Source organism: Dromaius novaehollandiae, chromosome 7, assembly GCF_036370855.1.
Source record: "Dromaius novaehollandiae isolate bDroNov1 chromosome 7, bDroNov1.hap1, whole genome shotgun sequence".
Taxonomy (NCBI): domain Eukaryota; kingdom Metazoa; phylum Chordata; class Aves; order Casuariiformes; family Dromaiidae; genus Dromaius; species Dromaius novaehollandiae.
The window spans coordinates 11198827-11213242 of NC_088104.1; the positions used below are offsets into that span (position 1 = coordinate 11198827).

The 14416-nt window shown below is 47.3% G+C and overlaps 1 protein-coding gene across 1 annotated transcript; it reads left to right on the plus strand.

The window, feature by feature from the left end:
• Window positions 1-8362: 8362 nt before the first annotated feature.
• Window positions 8363-12048, plus strand: TMEM37 (transmembrane protein 37). The gene is made up of 2 exons (XM_064514654.1): window positions 8363-8493; window positions 9042-12048. Exons 1-2 carry the CDS (start codon window positions 8473-8475, stop codon window positions 9612-9614), a joined length of 594 nt encoding a protein of 197 aa, XP_064370724.1. The 5' UTR covers window positions 8363-8472; the 3' UTR covers window positions 9615-12048.
• Window positions 12049-14416: the final 2368 nt, after the last annotated feature.

A 14416-nucleotide genomic window follows, 5' to 3' on the forward strand; every position in this document is an offset into this window, starting at 1 on the left:
ACACTGTACTGTGTATAGCTCTAACTTGTATTTTCTTATACCACTGGTAAGAGGTGGACCTGACTTTACCTCTGATCCTTTCAAAAATTACAACCTTCCACCTCTGCTACATTTAATCAAAAAAGCTCTTGGAACCGATTACTCCAACACATTTTAATGGGAGATTGAACAAAGAAGGGTTTGTTCCTTGCCCTCGCAAGGGAAAAAGGTTGCTTATTCCTGTTCTCCCTTGTTCTTTTATGTAAGTAGTATAAGCATGTCTTTTTTTTTCCCCTTTTTGCATCCTCTGTGAGTTGCTTGATAGGAAGTGTTAAATATGTTCACCCGGCAAAACAGAGGTAGGAGTAGCTCTTAAGCATAAGGCAAGATGGTTTTAGTTCTTTGTCAGACCTAAATTCCATAGCTAGTTCCATCTTTGCAGCTGTGTTTTGTGAAGCCAGTAATCCTTAGGGGATTTGACTGACTTGTAGCAGAACCTAACTCGTACTAGCAAATGTTTCCAGTTCAGCTCTTATTTGCTGGAATCTTACCTACTGTGAGCATGCAGGGTTTTGCTAACATGCTTTCTGTCAAAACAGATATTTAGTTTTTTCAGAATTATTGACTACTAAAGCAGAATCTGATTCTGCCTAAATATTGGGCTGCCAATAGGAAGAGCTATATCCTATTCCTAATTCTGCATTAGGTTCCCTGTGAGACTATGTAATTACAATAGTGCTGTTCACTTTTCTCATGCCTGTCTGGCATTAGGGAACAGTTACTATATATATGGTGCTTAACCTGGAGAAGACTTGGTATTGGCCAGGCTTTTAAACACCACCTTGTATTTACAAATAACGTTGTTTACCAGCCTCTGTAAGTGACAAACAGCTCTATCTTGAATATCGTTGTTTGGGTGCTTTATTTTTACCATAGTAACATATTCCTGCTTGCAGCTTCATCTTCTTTAGAAAAGTAATATCACTGGTCTTGCTAATGAATCTGTCCTTTGTGCAATTGATAGCCAGAGGGCAGCTTCATTGCCATCTCACAAGTATGTTGAAAAATTCAAGTTTTAATGGAAGTAAAAGCTATGCAGTAAGAGACTTCACAGGAGGTGTTAAGGCAGAAACAAAGGTACTGATATCTGCGCACAGCATGGATGATGAAGAGAAACAAAAATTGGCTGTACAGCTATTAACGGATGTGCTTGGAAATCATTACTGAATGAAGCACTTACTGGATGCTATTGGTAAACTGGCCTCTTTCAGGCTTTCTCTTCAGAAATGCTGCGATGCTCGTGGATACTACTGGAGGGAGACCACTGAAAAGGCTGTGAACTGAGTCAGTGGACTGGTTGTTTCGCAGCAGGGTGAATGTCTCATAAAGGCATGGATTGTTCTGAAAATGCTGCCAACTTACTGCATAACACACATAATTCTTGCTAGTATGAAGCATGGGACTTCTGGGTTGCATAAATGATGCTCTAGCAGTAGTGATGTTGGAGCAAAGATAGTTTAAGGACGCTCACAAACTGATTTGTAGCTAGAGGAAATAGCTTTCATTAAACTAATAGAGTGGTAAAAATAATAACCGTTAAGATATACGGCCTGTTTTGAGGTTTGAAACAGAAGCAGCAGGTCTCAAACCAAAATACAACTTTATAACAGTTGCTCTGTCTGTATTAGGAACTCTTGATACAGAAGAACAGATGCTTTTGATGGCTGGGGCAGCACTGCAAAAAAACAGGGGATTGTTCTGACACCCATTCAGGGAGCTGCTATTTCCCCTGTATTAGAGATCAAAGAAAGGAGAGCAACACCCTGACTCTTGCAGTGTTTGTGAAGGGGGAAAGACGTGCTCTGAGGCAAGCCTAACATGCAGGCGGTCAGAGGCCAGCTGGCGTCTGTGCGCTCGGGTCTGGTTCGCCAAGTTTGCAGAGTGTGCAAAATGCAATCTGGACTTTGGATATGCCAATAACGTTACCTTGTGTGTGATAAGACAGTGTGCTGTCTATCACTCTTCTACCATTAGCTCTTGCACAGAGAAATTACTCGAATGGTGCCCAGTGCAATTAGAGATAAGCTATAAAAGGAATGTTTTTCTCCTTGTTTTTTTTCTTCCTTGTGGGTTTTGTTTGCACTTACTGAAGACGTGAATGTGCAATGCTCCTAGTGCAGATTTAACAAATACCACTGTATTAGTGTGCTGCTTACGGTCAATAACTTGAAGGTTGCTAATCTGCTAAGTTTTCTGTTTGACTAAAAGGCACTCCAAGGGTGACTGTTTTTCTGTCAAAATTCTTCAGCCCTAATCTGAAGTGATCGTGTTTCACAATACAAGTATTATTTTAACCTTTGAACTTATTTGACTCTGATTTGACTGCTTAAAATAAATGATGGTTGCATTTGTTGTTTATAGTGTAGGCACTTGTCTACTGAGTGTTCAGAGCCCACAATATTGAGCAATACTAGTTTGGGGTGACTGGGCATCTGAGCTATCTTGTGCACATTGGTGGGGTCAGTTAGGGATGGAGGAGGGAGAAAAATGGAAAAGAAAATGCATTTCAGGTTAGATTCCGAAATAACACAACTTTAATGCAAAAAGGGTTATGCAGTCCTTCAACTTGTCAAAACTACTCAGAGGTAAGACAAGTTAATATTACGTACTCATAACACTTAGAATAAGAGTCATAGTAATAAACTAGAAAGTAGAAGTTTATAAAATACAAACACAACAAAAGAAGATGGAGTCTGTTTCCTCCACACACACCCCTAAGGAATGCTAATTATCTTCACACAGAGATAACGGGTCTTTCAATTAGCCAGTCTTCAACTGCTAAGTTCAAGTGCAAATAACACCAATCCATTCTAGATGTGAGCTGCTGTCTCTAGCTTTATAAAATGATGTGTGTGTGGTCCCTCTACAACCAGCATCTATGGCAAGTTAAGCCCATCTTGAGGGAGTTATTCTAGATTAGAGCTTTCAGGTGGAGCTTGGCTGCAGCAGTCTGTTTTAACTTTCCCACTTACACCTATGGCTTCTGGACTTCTGGCTGGTCCTACCACATGTCCGTTTGTCTTCAAGGTCTGGTGCTCTAACACTTGTTGGTGCTGGCTCATCTTTTAACAATCATCTTGCCCTTCAGTGTAGTGTTAGAGCAATCCTATGTTACATTAAGAGTACCTGGAGAGGTACAGAGCCTTTTTCAAAATCATTTAATATGTTTTTGTGTCTGATGTTATTTGAATCTTTCTTATACTTAAGAAAAAAAAGGCTTACGCTATTGGAGAAGCCATGCATAAATACAGTAAAATTAATAAGCATAGGCCTGGGGCTATGATAAAGAACATCTCTAAAGATCCCAGGACCCCTTACAATCCTGGAACATCTGGTCAAAATTCCTGTAGCTTGTTAAGTTTATGAAAGAGGTGGTATGAAAAACAGCCTGGAAGTGGAATCAATGGCTCAACAGATCTCTTCCAATCCTTGCGCTAGAAAGGATTATTTTAGCTATAAGTACTGTTCCTGCACTGAAGTGCCTTAATAAAAAGAGGCCAAAGCCCTGACAAACTGGGAAATCATGTGATCTCTCTGCAAAGCCCTTTTTAAGTCATACATTTGTTCTCTATTTGCAAGACTAGATTGCCTCAAGCATGTGATTCCACACCCTGGCAGGAATAAAAATGATACTACTTAGCTAAGATGGCCAAGGAGACACCTTGTTTATCTCCACCAGACAGTGTGGAACAAGGAAAAGGAGACCTGCAGAGGGAAGCAGTTACATTAATGCAGTTTGAAGTTTTTACCTCTACAAATAAAGGCTACTGGCATCCTGAACTAAGGAGAGGTCTGTGACGTGATGAAAACACAGATGGAAGCCTGGGATTGTTTTTTGTCTGTCGTCTTCAGAGCTGTACCTAGAATGATTTGAGGTTTGCAAAAAGACAGCTATGATTGCTGACTGACAAAACTTTAAAAATGCTATCACATATTCAAAATTAAGATAAGTATATGCAGAAATGCTGAGACTACAGAGAGACCTGTGCAAGACAGTCATTTTAGTGTTCCCCGTGAGGCTGAGACTGCAGTATGCCATCTCCTCCTAACACTACTTGAAGGAGTTTTGAATCTTAAAGGGATGCTCACTAGTTTAACATGCTTGGTATTTTTAACTCTGGTATTTAATTGCATTGATCTGAGTTTCTACTGAGATAAAAAACATATACAAGACAGCCGAGAAACCAAATAATCTGATTTTTCCCTCCGTCTTGCATTGTACTGAAATACTGACTTTTTTTTTTTTTTTTTTTTTTTAAGTGATAAAAGGGCTGGAGTTCTGTTTTCCATCTTGAATATATATTTCAAAGCATCAGTTTCTGCTGTGATGGATGCATGCAAATACTTTGCAGATACGTCCTAAGCCAGCCCAACTATTGCCAGAGGTCCCTGAAAAGGGTCGAATCCAAAACAGAACAAGCAAGTGCCCAGCGTGAGGTCTGTGAAGATATGCAATGTGATGCAGAGGCCGGTTGCATGTAAGTAGCTAGGTCCAGAAACTCGTCAGTGGTGGAAACTCCCCCCCCGCCCCGAGCATAAAATCCCTTCTTTTAACCCCATCCTTTTGTTTAAAGTCTCTCTCTCAGGTGCTCTTCTTTCTTGTCTTTTCCTTTGGATAGATTTGGGTGGGTGGGAAAGGGAGAGCCAGGGAGAAAGCTGGGACGAACCAGCATATTATCAACACATTTCCAAAACAGTTATGGGAGCGTTGACAGTTGCTGCTGGATTTGGGTGAGCAATAGGAGCAAAACCCTCCGCAGTCTGTATTGCCTGAACTTTTGCACGTGTCCAGCAGTAAACGGGAGAGCCTGGAGCTGCAATGACAAGTGACAGCTCCTGGCCGGGCAGCTACAGCCCGGCTTCCCGTGGCACCGGGAAGGTGTCTGGACAGGAGGCAAAGTGAAACCATCTGGCCTGGGAGCCTTCTCCACTTACACGCTCAGCTGCCTCTCGTCTCCTGCCAGCACAAGGCTGTCATGCTGGCGGCCCTAAACTGCAGTGAGGTGGGGAAAATCGTGAGCGAAAGCACTTGTGACAAGGGGTGGGTCCAAGCTGCACCGCCCTTGGTACGAACCAAAAGCGCCTTCTGTCACACATTTTGCCCGGGGCACTGCTTGCTGAGGATGACCGTGCCCCTGTTCCCAGAAGCTGCCTGCCTTGAGCAGTTTGCCAGCAACTTGCTGACTTTTTACCCCATTCCAGAAGCTCCGTTTTAGTCCAACGAGGGTGCACCCAGCCAGAGCTGAATGCCGCTTCTTGAGCTTGTATTTTTAATTTATTGCAAAAAACACTGCAAAAGAACAGTGGCACAAGACTACCACTCTCTTACTCTTGCCTCATAAAATTTTCTACATTCCCACTTCTTTTTGGCAGATACAAAGAAAACCATTTTGCCCTTCATGCATGCCTTGGGCATCTCCTGAAGTATCAGCCCACAACATACTGAAGGTCTTTTGTCTCCAAGATCAGGACAACTTCTGTCTGGAAAGACATTTTGAAATGGGAATCTGATAACATGAAGATTTAAATTCCTAGCTGCACCAGTTGCTCTTCCAAGAGTTATAAATGCATGAGCAAAAAGAATTTTTTTTCAACAGATAGATAAATGCATTTATAGACGTAACCAACTTCAAGATTGGGAAACCCCATACTGCAGGGTATATACTGGGAAAAGTAGGAGCAGATCCTTTCTGGTGCATGAGCCAGCAGGTATCATGCTGCATCCAGTCACTTGTGTAGCTCCAGTGCATTGCAGTCCGGGTTGCTTTATAATCTTGAGGACCGAATTTGTGATTTATCGTTGTTCAGCATTTGTAAGGAGCCTAGTAACCACTGCTTCGCCTCAAAGCGGAAGACTTCAGCAGTTAACTAGTTCCTGAGCCACCCGGGGACCCTGAGCTGGCGATGTTGAAGGCTCGCCAGGCTTCTGCAGTCCCTGTAGCTAGGAAAGATTCCTCAACACTCAACTTCCTTATTTTAAACCGACCAGATTAAGCTAGTTCCGTGTTTTAGAGCAATCTGTGATAATTGCCATTATTTATGAATACATTTCCCTGAAAAATTTCTCTCCTGGGAGAGGATGTGAAATAACCGTTTAAACAGAGAAAGGACTTTATAAACAGAATAATGGAAGTGGCAGGATACCAAGTACTCCAGACCGACACAGCTGAACCAGTAATACACTGGAAGTGCATGAAAGGTCGCTTATGTTGTTATGATGTAGGTTAAAAAAATCGGGGAAGGAGAAATTACTTTTCTATTGTTTCTTTAAAAGTATGGATCTTTCTATTGTAAAACACTATTTTCATATAGTTTTCCCCAAATAGTAATCTTGAAGCATTTTTTTCACAATTTATCTTTTCATCTAGCAATTTCATTATTTTTTTCTGAAAAGAACAAGAAAATCTTTGTGGTGTTTTTGTTTTTTTTTTTTTTTTGGTTAGGAGACAATGCAACTAAATACATCTTTCCATTTGAACAAGGAGCCAGGTTCTAGCAGCACAAGGTGCAGAATCCAGCCGTATTTAACATAAGGTATCTCCAGCCAAACAACAGCAGAAGCAATTCTGCTATATTCTGAAATCAATTACATGTAAAGTTTCATCCCAGGATATATTTTACATTTGGAAAAGCTAAATTAAATACAAAATATTAAAGCGGTTTTATGTCTGCAGCCAGGGTAACAAAAGGAGATACCAAAGTAGCATTGCTAAACCAGTCCCCTTTCTCAAGGAAGCAGCTTGGCCATTATAGCTAATGAAGGGACCCCAGTCTGGATCAGAGCAGTTTTGGTTTCCAAAATAACCACTCAGGTTCCTCATTTTACAGAGATTTATGCACGCGTTTGCTCATGTGAGCTCGCCACTGCCTTGCGCAGCGAGGCAATCTTGGTTCAGCAGGATGCACCACATTTAGAAAGAAATCACCCTGTTGCTGAAGTCATTAGTGTGACTCACATGTTTTCAAGTCAGACCTATGCTTAATAATTTTGCTAATTGGGGACCAAATTGCCTAACGCTTTGCAGGATTGAGCCTACGTTACAAAAGGCGCAAGTCATGTGAGTGTTTTTGCCAGATAAGGCTGGTTTATTTTGTCTGGCCTGAGCCGGCATTTGCTTAGCACAGTTACGTGCAAGCAGAGTTTGTTCGCTTCATCCAGCAAATGAGACAGCACAAGCTGCTTGCGATTTTGAGCCAACAACAAATAAATATGCTTAAATGTAGCACTTAGAAGTGGAAAAGCCTAGTGGCAAATGTATGCCATCGGCCTGAACACCGCAATTTGGAAATGCTGTTTAACTCGCCGAATAAATAGCCAGGATGGATGCAGTCTAAGCCGTCACCTGATGAGCCTAAATTAAAAGGGCCATAGGCAGCATCGAGTTTGCTAGGTCAGACAGCGTGCTCAGAAGGCAAGAAATGGTGCAGACCGCAAAGCCAGAGAAGGACTTTTAACAGCCACTGCAAAAACTTGCCACGTGTTGCAAGTGGAAAACACCCGATCCAAAGTTTGATGGAAACATAATCCGACCGCGTGTACACCTCTGAAGAGAAGCCGTTAAAAGATTTTGCAAAAAGGGAGAAAGAAAAAGGTCAGAAGTTATCATAAAAACTTGAAATATGTAAATGGACTCTTCAGAGCTCCCCCCCAAGATGAAAAATATTAGAAAATGTTACAGAAAACATCTCCAGCCACATCATAGCAGATATGTATGTATTTTTAAAGGAAGCAAATAGAAAGCCCTTATAAAATGGTTTAAAGATTAAAATAATAAGACGGGTAGTCTGTAAAGATGCCTGATTTGCTCAGAAACGGGAATCAGAGCAAGGTGAAGTTACGACAAGCGGCACCCCGTGGCTCCGCACAGGTGGGAAAACCAGACGAAGGGGTCAAACCCTGCCGGCCCCGCGGGCCAAGGCAGCGGCAGCCTCGGGCGCGGGGGCCCCGCAGCCTGCGGCCCTGGCTCCCCGCTCCGGGCAGGGCTGCGGGAGGCGGCCGCACCGCTGCAGCCTCCGCGGCTGCAGCTGCAGCAGGATCTGGCAGTAAAACAGGGCTTTCTGATGACACGGCAGAATGCAGCTTCCTCGGGCTTGTTTTGCTCTTGTTGTTCCTGCGCCTAAGGAGGAAAAAAAAAAAAAAAACCAACCCCAGCCCCGCAGCAGTGAGGAATTCACTAGGGGTGGCAGAACTAGCAGAGACCGGGGCATAAAACTTTACGAGCGGCGGCAGTTGCGCTGAGGGCACCGGCACCGAGGCGATGCGCCGATAAGGGGCGCGCAGGGCCGCGGCACCTGGGCGGGCTGCGGCCGCGGGGGGGCCCGGCGGCCCCGGGCGGGGCGGCCGGGCGGGGGCTGCCGCCGCCCGCCGGGGCCATAAAGGGCCGCGGCCGGAGCCCGCCCAGCCTGTGCGCGGCTCGCGGGGCCGCCGGCAGCATGACGGCCGTCGGGGCGCAGGTACCGCGGAGCGGGGTGCGCGGCCGGGGCTGCGGCTGCGGCTGCGGCTGGACGGCCGGGCGGTGCACGGCGCTGCACGCCGCGGCGGGGCGGGGGGGGTGGTTCGGACGGCCGGGAGGGCGGTTTTACGGCCGGGCGGTGCACGGCGCTGCACGCCGGGGAGGGGGTGGTTTGCACGGCCGGGGAGGGGGTGCACCGCCGAAGGGGTGGTTTGGACAGCGGGGAGGGGGCGCACAGTGGCGGCGGGGGGGGGGTTGGACGGCCGGGGGGTGCACGGCGCTGCATGTCCCTGCGCGGAGCAGAGGGGCTGCGGGCGGCGGCCGGGAGCCGTCGGGGCGGCGCGGTGCCCGGCTCCGGGGGGCTGCGGCGGGGGGCAGCAGCCCTGCCCGCACCCGGGGCGGGAGCGCCGCTGCGTGCGGATCACCTCCAGCACTGACATCATTCCTACGAGTCCATTAACTTCGTCCCTCTAATTTCATTTCGGCCTGATTAATAGCTGAAAGGGGCCCCGTTAACTCAATTTATTTTCTTCGCCGCTCTCCCCCAAGGCCCAGAGGCTGCTGGCGCACAGGAGACCACAGAAGGCTTTCTTCGAGGCGTTCATCAGGAGCCTCATCATCCTCTGCGTGGCCATAGCCGTGGTCTTGTCGTCCATCTCCATCTGCGACGGGCGCTGGCTTTTTGCGAGGGGGGAGCTCTTTGGGCTCTGGCACTTCTGCACCGTTAGCAACAGCAGCGTCCTGAAATGCGTCACCGATCTGAGCCTGGCTGATGTGGAAGGGATGAACGTGGGGATGATCCTCATCAGGAGCATGGTAGCCTTTGCTGTCGTGGTAGCCATATTCGGCTTGGAGCTCCTGATGGTCTCCCAAGTCTGTGAAGATGCCAACTCAAGGCGAAAGTGGTCGCTAGGCTCGGTTCTCATCCTCATCTCCTTTTTGCTGTCATCTGCTGGAGTCCTGAGCTTCTCAGTCCTCCTGAGGGATCACATCACCTTCACCGGCTTCTCTCTGACGTACTGGTGCGAGTTCATTGCTGCCTTCCTCTTCTTCCTCAACGGGATCAGTGGACTCCACATCAACAGCCTCACGTACCCGGGGAGCAGGCCAGGGAAAATCTAGGTGCCAAGGGTGCTCTCTGCCTTTGCGTAATCAGCTGTGCCAATTAGACTGGAAGGAGAGGGAGTCTAATGAAGTTTGAAAAGGACACAGCGTCTCGCATTGTGTGCGGAGAGGGGAAGCGTCAGTCAGTTGGGCGGCTTGATTTCGGAAGACAGACTCACCGAGGAGCATGGAGGACCGCACAGCATGAGCAAAGTGGGAACTAGCTGTTATGGAAATGCAGCTTTGTAGAGCAATGGATTAAGAGAGTTTCCCTGTTAAACGTGTAGAAGATTGGCAAACTGCAGCCCACGCGAGCACGCACGGTTGTGAGGCTTATGCACAGCCTGTACTGTTACGGTTTGGCAATGCTGGGCTTTCCTCCATCCTCCAGAACCCATGAGCCAGTGGCTCATGCACTCGTTCGGTATTGGGGACAGATTATTTGTGCTTCCCTCTGCGCTCCTCAGCTGTTGTAGGGCATTGCTCTTCCTGGTCTTTTTTTTGTTTTGTTTTTCGGTGTTTTTCTGCTCCCTTTCTGGGAAAGAGAGACGAGCTCTGCGTGGGTGTTGGGTGGGTGCTGTCGCCTTGGCTGCTCAGCACGCCACACCTTCTGGCGTGCGTTTGGGGCACCCAGTCTCCCACCGGGGCAGTGGGAAATAGGCTCATCCTGCAGCTGCAACCAGCCCGTCACAGCCTCTCCCCGTAGCATCGCCGCTGGGATGAGTGAACCGTGGCTCTTCCTGACCACGCCAAGCTGTTTTCTTCACAGGGCTAACAAGGGCAGGGGGAGGGAGCAGCCCAGCGTTTCCCGAGGGGGAGCTGATGGGGGCAGCTCCGGGAGCTGAGCTCTGCCCCATGCTGAGATCTCTACAGTTGTGGTGGTTTTAAAATCCCTCGTTGGTGTCTGACATAAAAGGAGAGGCGACTGCAGAGGCTGGCTGCTCCGAACCCGTTCTCCCTGTTCAGTGTCCAGCACCCCGTGGGCAGCAGATAAAAATGTCTTCAGGGTATCCCAGAGCCTCTCTGATTTAATGGCTGTTTTGTATCTGCTGGTGAGACCTCTTGTTTAGCTTTAACACAAATGTTTATATGTGCCTTATCCGCTGTAGTTCTTGATAGTTGTTAGCAAGGTATTTGTTTCCTGTGCAGCAATTTTGATGCAGTTTTTTTACCTGACACAAAAGCATCGTCGGAGAAGGGCCGAGAGGGCTGCGCAGGTGAGCCGCAAGCAAGGAGCGCTGCTTGGGGAGCCGTGTGAAAGCCCGGAGTCACAAGCCCTGCCTGAGCCTACGTGTGCGCTTGCCGAATGCTCCCCTGTGGGCTCGCTCCCTATGTGAGGACAGCCTCCTTTCCATAACTTTTTTACAATAATGTTTCTAAGCATCTTCTGAGATCAAGTTTCATGCCAGGTCTAGACACGAGGCTTGCTCGGGTCAGTGCCGCTTGGGCTTTTGTGCACCAGTCGGTGTCTCTTCCGGATAAGATAGTGCACTGAGCTGTGTTATCCAGCACAGCTCCCAAATCCCTTGGGATGTTTGGGGATCTGTTGGAGCTTCCTGACCTTCTCCCAAGGATGTCTGCTTCTGGGATTGTGCCCTTAACCTGCCTTTGGAAAACTGCACTGTGATCACATCCCTTTTTAAAGGTGCTTTTGATTTGCTGAATTGCACTGTTCAAAGCATGCCAGTGGGCTGACCTTGCAGACACCGATATGGGTAGTGCTGTTGCTTTTAGTGGAACCGCTTACCTCACTGAGAGTCTGCAAGGTCCAGTCCCAGATTGCTGCACTTTGATGTTAGCAGTTGGAGGAGTGCCTTAAATGACCAATGAACCTGTTCTGGTGCCTAGGGGTGCCCATGCTGCACCCCGACATGAGACAAGGGCCTGGGTGTCCTTGGCTTGTCTAGAAACCTGGAATGTAACTTCACTGGGTGCCTTCTTGGTGGCAGCCACAATCCTGTGTGCACTCCTTTTAGTCCCCATGGGGTATGGTGTCTTTAGCCCGCAGGTCCTGGCCTTGGGGGAAGGCAGGGAGAAACCAGACTGTGTCCCTGTCTGATGCCTCCTGCCCCACGCAGGGGGGAGAAGGGGGACAATTGGCCATTGAGTTCATGTAGGACTCGTCAGGGTTGTTAATGACTTGAGGATGCCCTCTACTAGCTGAAGAAGAGGCCTTTTGTTGGGGTAGGGAATGAATCCTCTAGCGAAAATACAGTTTAAAAAAATTTTTTTTTCTCTCGTCTAGCTTTGTATAATACTCCTTGACTTACTATTTCTGAGTGAAGAGGCATTTTGGTGGCTAAATACTACAAACCAGGACTGATTGTCTTGGGGACATCCTTACAACAACCTGTGTAGCAGCAACTGGTAACTGTTCACTTTCTGAAGCCTGCTGAAGTGTCAAGCAAGGTTCCTGAAGTTTGTTAAATAAATTTCTTTGAAAATAAGAGAACTGCAATTCTCTCTTTCTGCATTTATATACTGGGCTGCAAATTTAAGGGGAAGAGCGGGATTTATGTAATCCCTCCCAGGCACCAGTTCCACTTGTTTACTCCGCAAGACGGATGAAGAAATGCCTGCTTGGTGTCCTGCCGAGCGCTGGCTGGGGAGACGAGGCTCTGCGGAGCCCCTGGGGATGCTCCCCTCTTCCTTACAACGCTTTCATGCTGCCACAGCAGCCAGCTCGCTTGCTGTGTTACAAAACGAGAGGGGCAGTCAGCTGCGGTTATGTGAATTAGAGATAACCTTTTAGGCGCTCAACGATTTCCTGCTGCTACATGTTCTGTTTACCAGCTAAATAGCTTTTTTTTCCCTATGTCCTTCCCCTTCCGTTTTCTCACACTGTACCCAGCATCTGAAGCATCCTTGCTCTTTCTCCAGCTTTCTTGTGCTCATTTGGTCTGCAGAAAGTAGTGTTTGAGTGCAAATATTATTATTATTTTTTTTTTTATGTCGGGCATATAGATTTCCAGCTCCACCACTGAATTAGTTTATGTAACCTCAAGCAAGTTAATTAGCACCTGGTATTCTCTCATGAGAGAAAGAGAGAGACCATTGGCCTGTCCCAGATGGTTTAATGTCTCTTAAAAGCTGGGTAATGAACACCACCCCTGTTAAAGAGTTGTTCAGACTTGTTCAGATGTTAACTTTAATTGGAAACTCGTGCACAAACCATTACTTGTGGATAAGAGTAAGGAAATAATGGGCTAGGGCTCATTAACTAGGGAGATAGCCTGGAGTACCGGTACTGGTATTATGATTTTTAAGTCTTTACAGTAGCTTCATAGGCTGTGCTTCAAGGAAACCCCTGTCTGGGTGTTGAGCAGTTTCTTGCTTTTGTGATTTGGGGGAAGGTGACTATGGGAAGATTACTGGCCTTCCTTGTTGTCTTTCCCTTTCCTGGGAATTATGGTAAGAAGCAGGTAATGGCCCTTCTAACCCGGTGGCTTGAGCAAAAACGGCCTTTGTGCTGGGTGAAAGACCAGTCTGTCCCAGGGCGGTGTTGATTGGGTTCCTTCTTGTGGTGTCCCCTGATCGCCAGCCATGGATCCACCTCCTGTGAAGCCCCTTTTGAACCTGTTTATTTCAACTCCCCTGATGCTCAGTGGTGAAGAGTTTCACAACATAACTCTTCATGGTGTAACATTGCTTTTTGCTTCTACAGTTTGGCTGGGAGCTTCCTTGTTGCTGCGCTGGGAGAACTTGTTGATTGCTTCCTCTTAAATTCAGTCTTACGTCTTGGACTGCTGACGTTAGGGCTGCCAAGCTGCTGCTGGTGTTGCTGGCTTGGAGAGCTGCAGCTGGCCCCTTCAGTGACCTGGAGCAAATATCCAGGGATTGTCACAAGTGCAACACCAGTGTGACACCACTGTCCCTGAATGGTGATGTGACCTGTCTGAAAGATGCTACTGATAACAAATGTCTGCTGTCCCTTAAATAAGGAACAAGTATGGAGAAGGGGAAAGTCAGTGAACTCCATATGTGGAGTTCATGTTGAGCTTTTTTTGTCCAATGGCACCTGTAGGTATTTCCAGGCCACAGAAGTTGGGAATTTGTCTTGCACCCGTTCCTCGCTCTGACTCTTTGCATCGCTCCCTAAGATTTACTACTTTGTCCCTCTCCATCTTCTTAAAGGCATGTCAGAGAGGTTGTAGAGTTCCTGGAGTTATGTAGCTCTTAATCACAGAAATACCCTCGGCAGGGAAGACTGCTTTTGCATCATCTGTAGAGGTGAGAACCCACCTTGCTACGGTGTCATGTGACAGCAGCTTTCTACATTCAATCTCAGTGCTGCAAAATGTGAGGCCACCTCTGTCCGGCACCTACACGGGATGAACTTGCTCTTCCCAGAGAGCCAAGGGCTCCAAGCTCCAGCTGACGGCCAGGGCAACCAGCGGAGACTCGGCTCGTTGGACAAACCAGGCCAGTCCCTGCTGCCCAGGCAGTAAATGCCTAAGGCAGAAGATGTAATGTGGGATCTGGGGATGCTTCCCTTGCTTTCAGGCAGGTCAAACACAATCAAAATGACCCTCTAAACCAATAGTTTATGCCTGAACACAGATTTAAAAAAAAAAGGGGGGGGGGGGGAATCAACGGTTTTTTATTTCAGAGCATATGGTCCCCCCCACCGTTTACCCAGGAATTCTGCACAAATCGGCCTCGTGCTCTGCTGGGCTACACCCAGCCTTGGGCTATCAGGTGCCAGCCCTCGCACCACACTCCCAAACTAAGCTCTTCCCCAGGCTTGTGTGATAGCAAATAATTGCATCAGGCCTACTTAATTACATCTTATTGGATCTCTTCATCTATATTTCTTCATT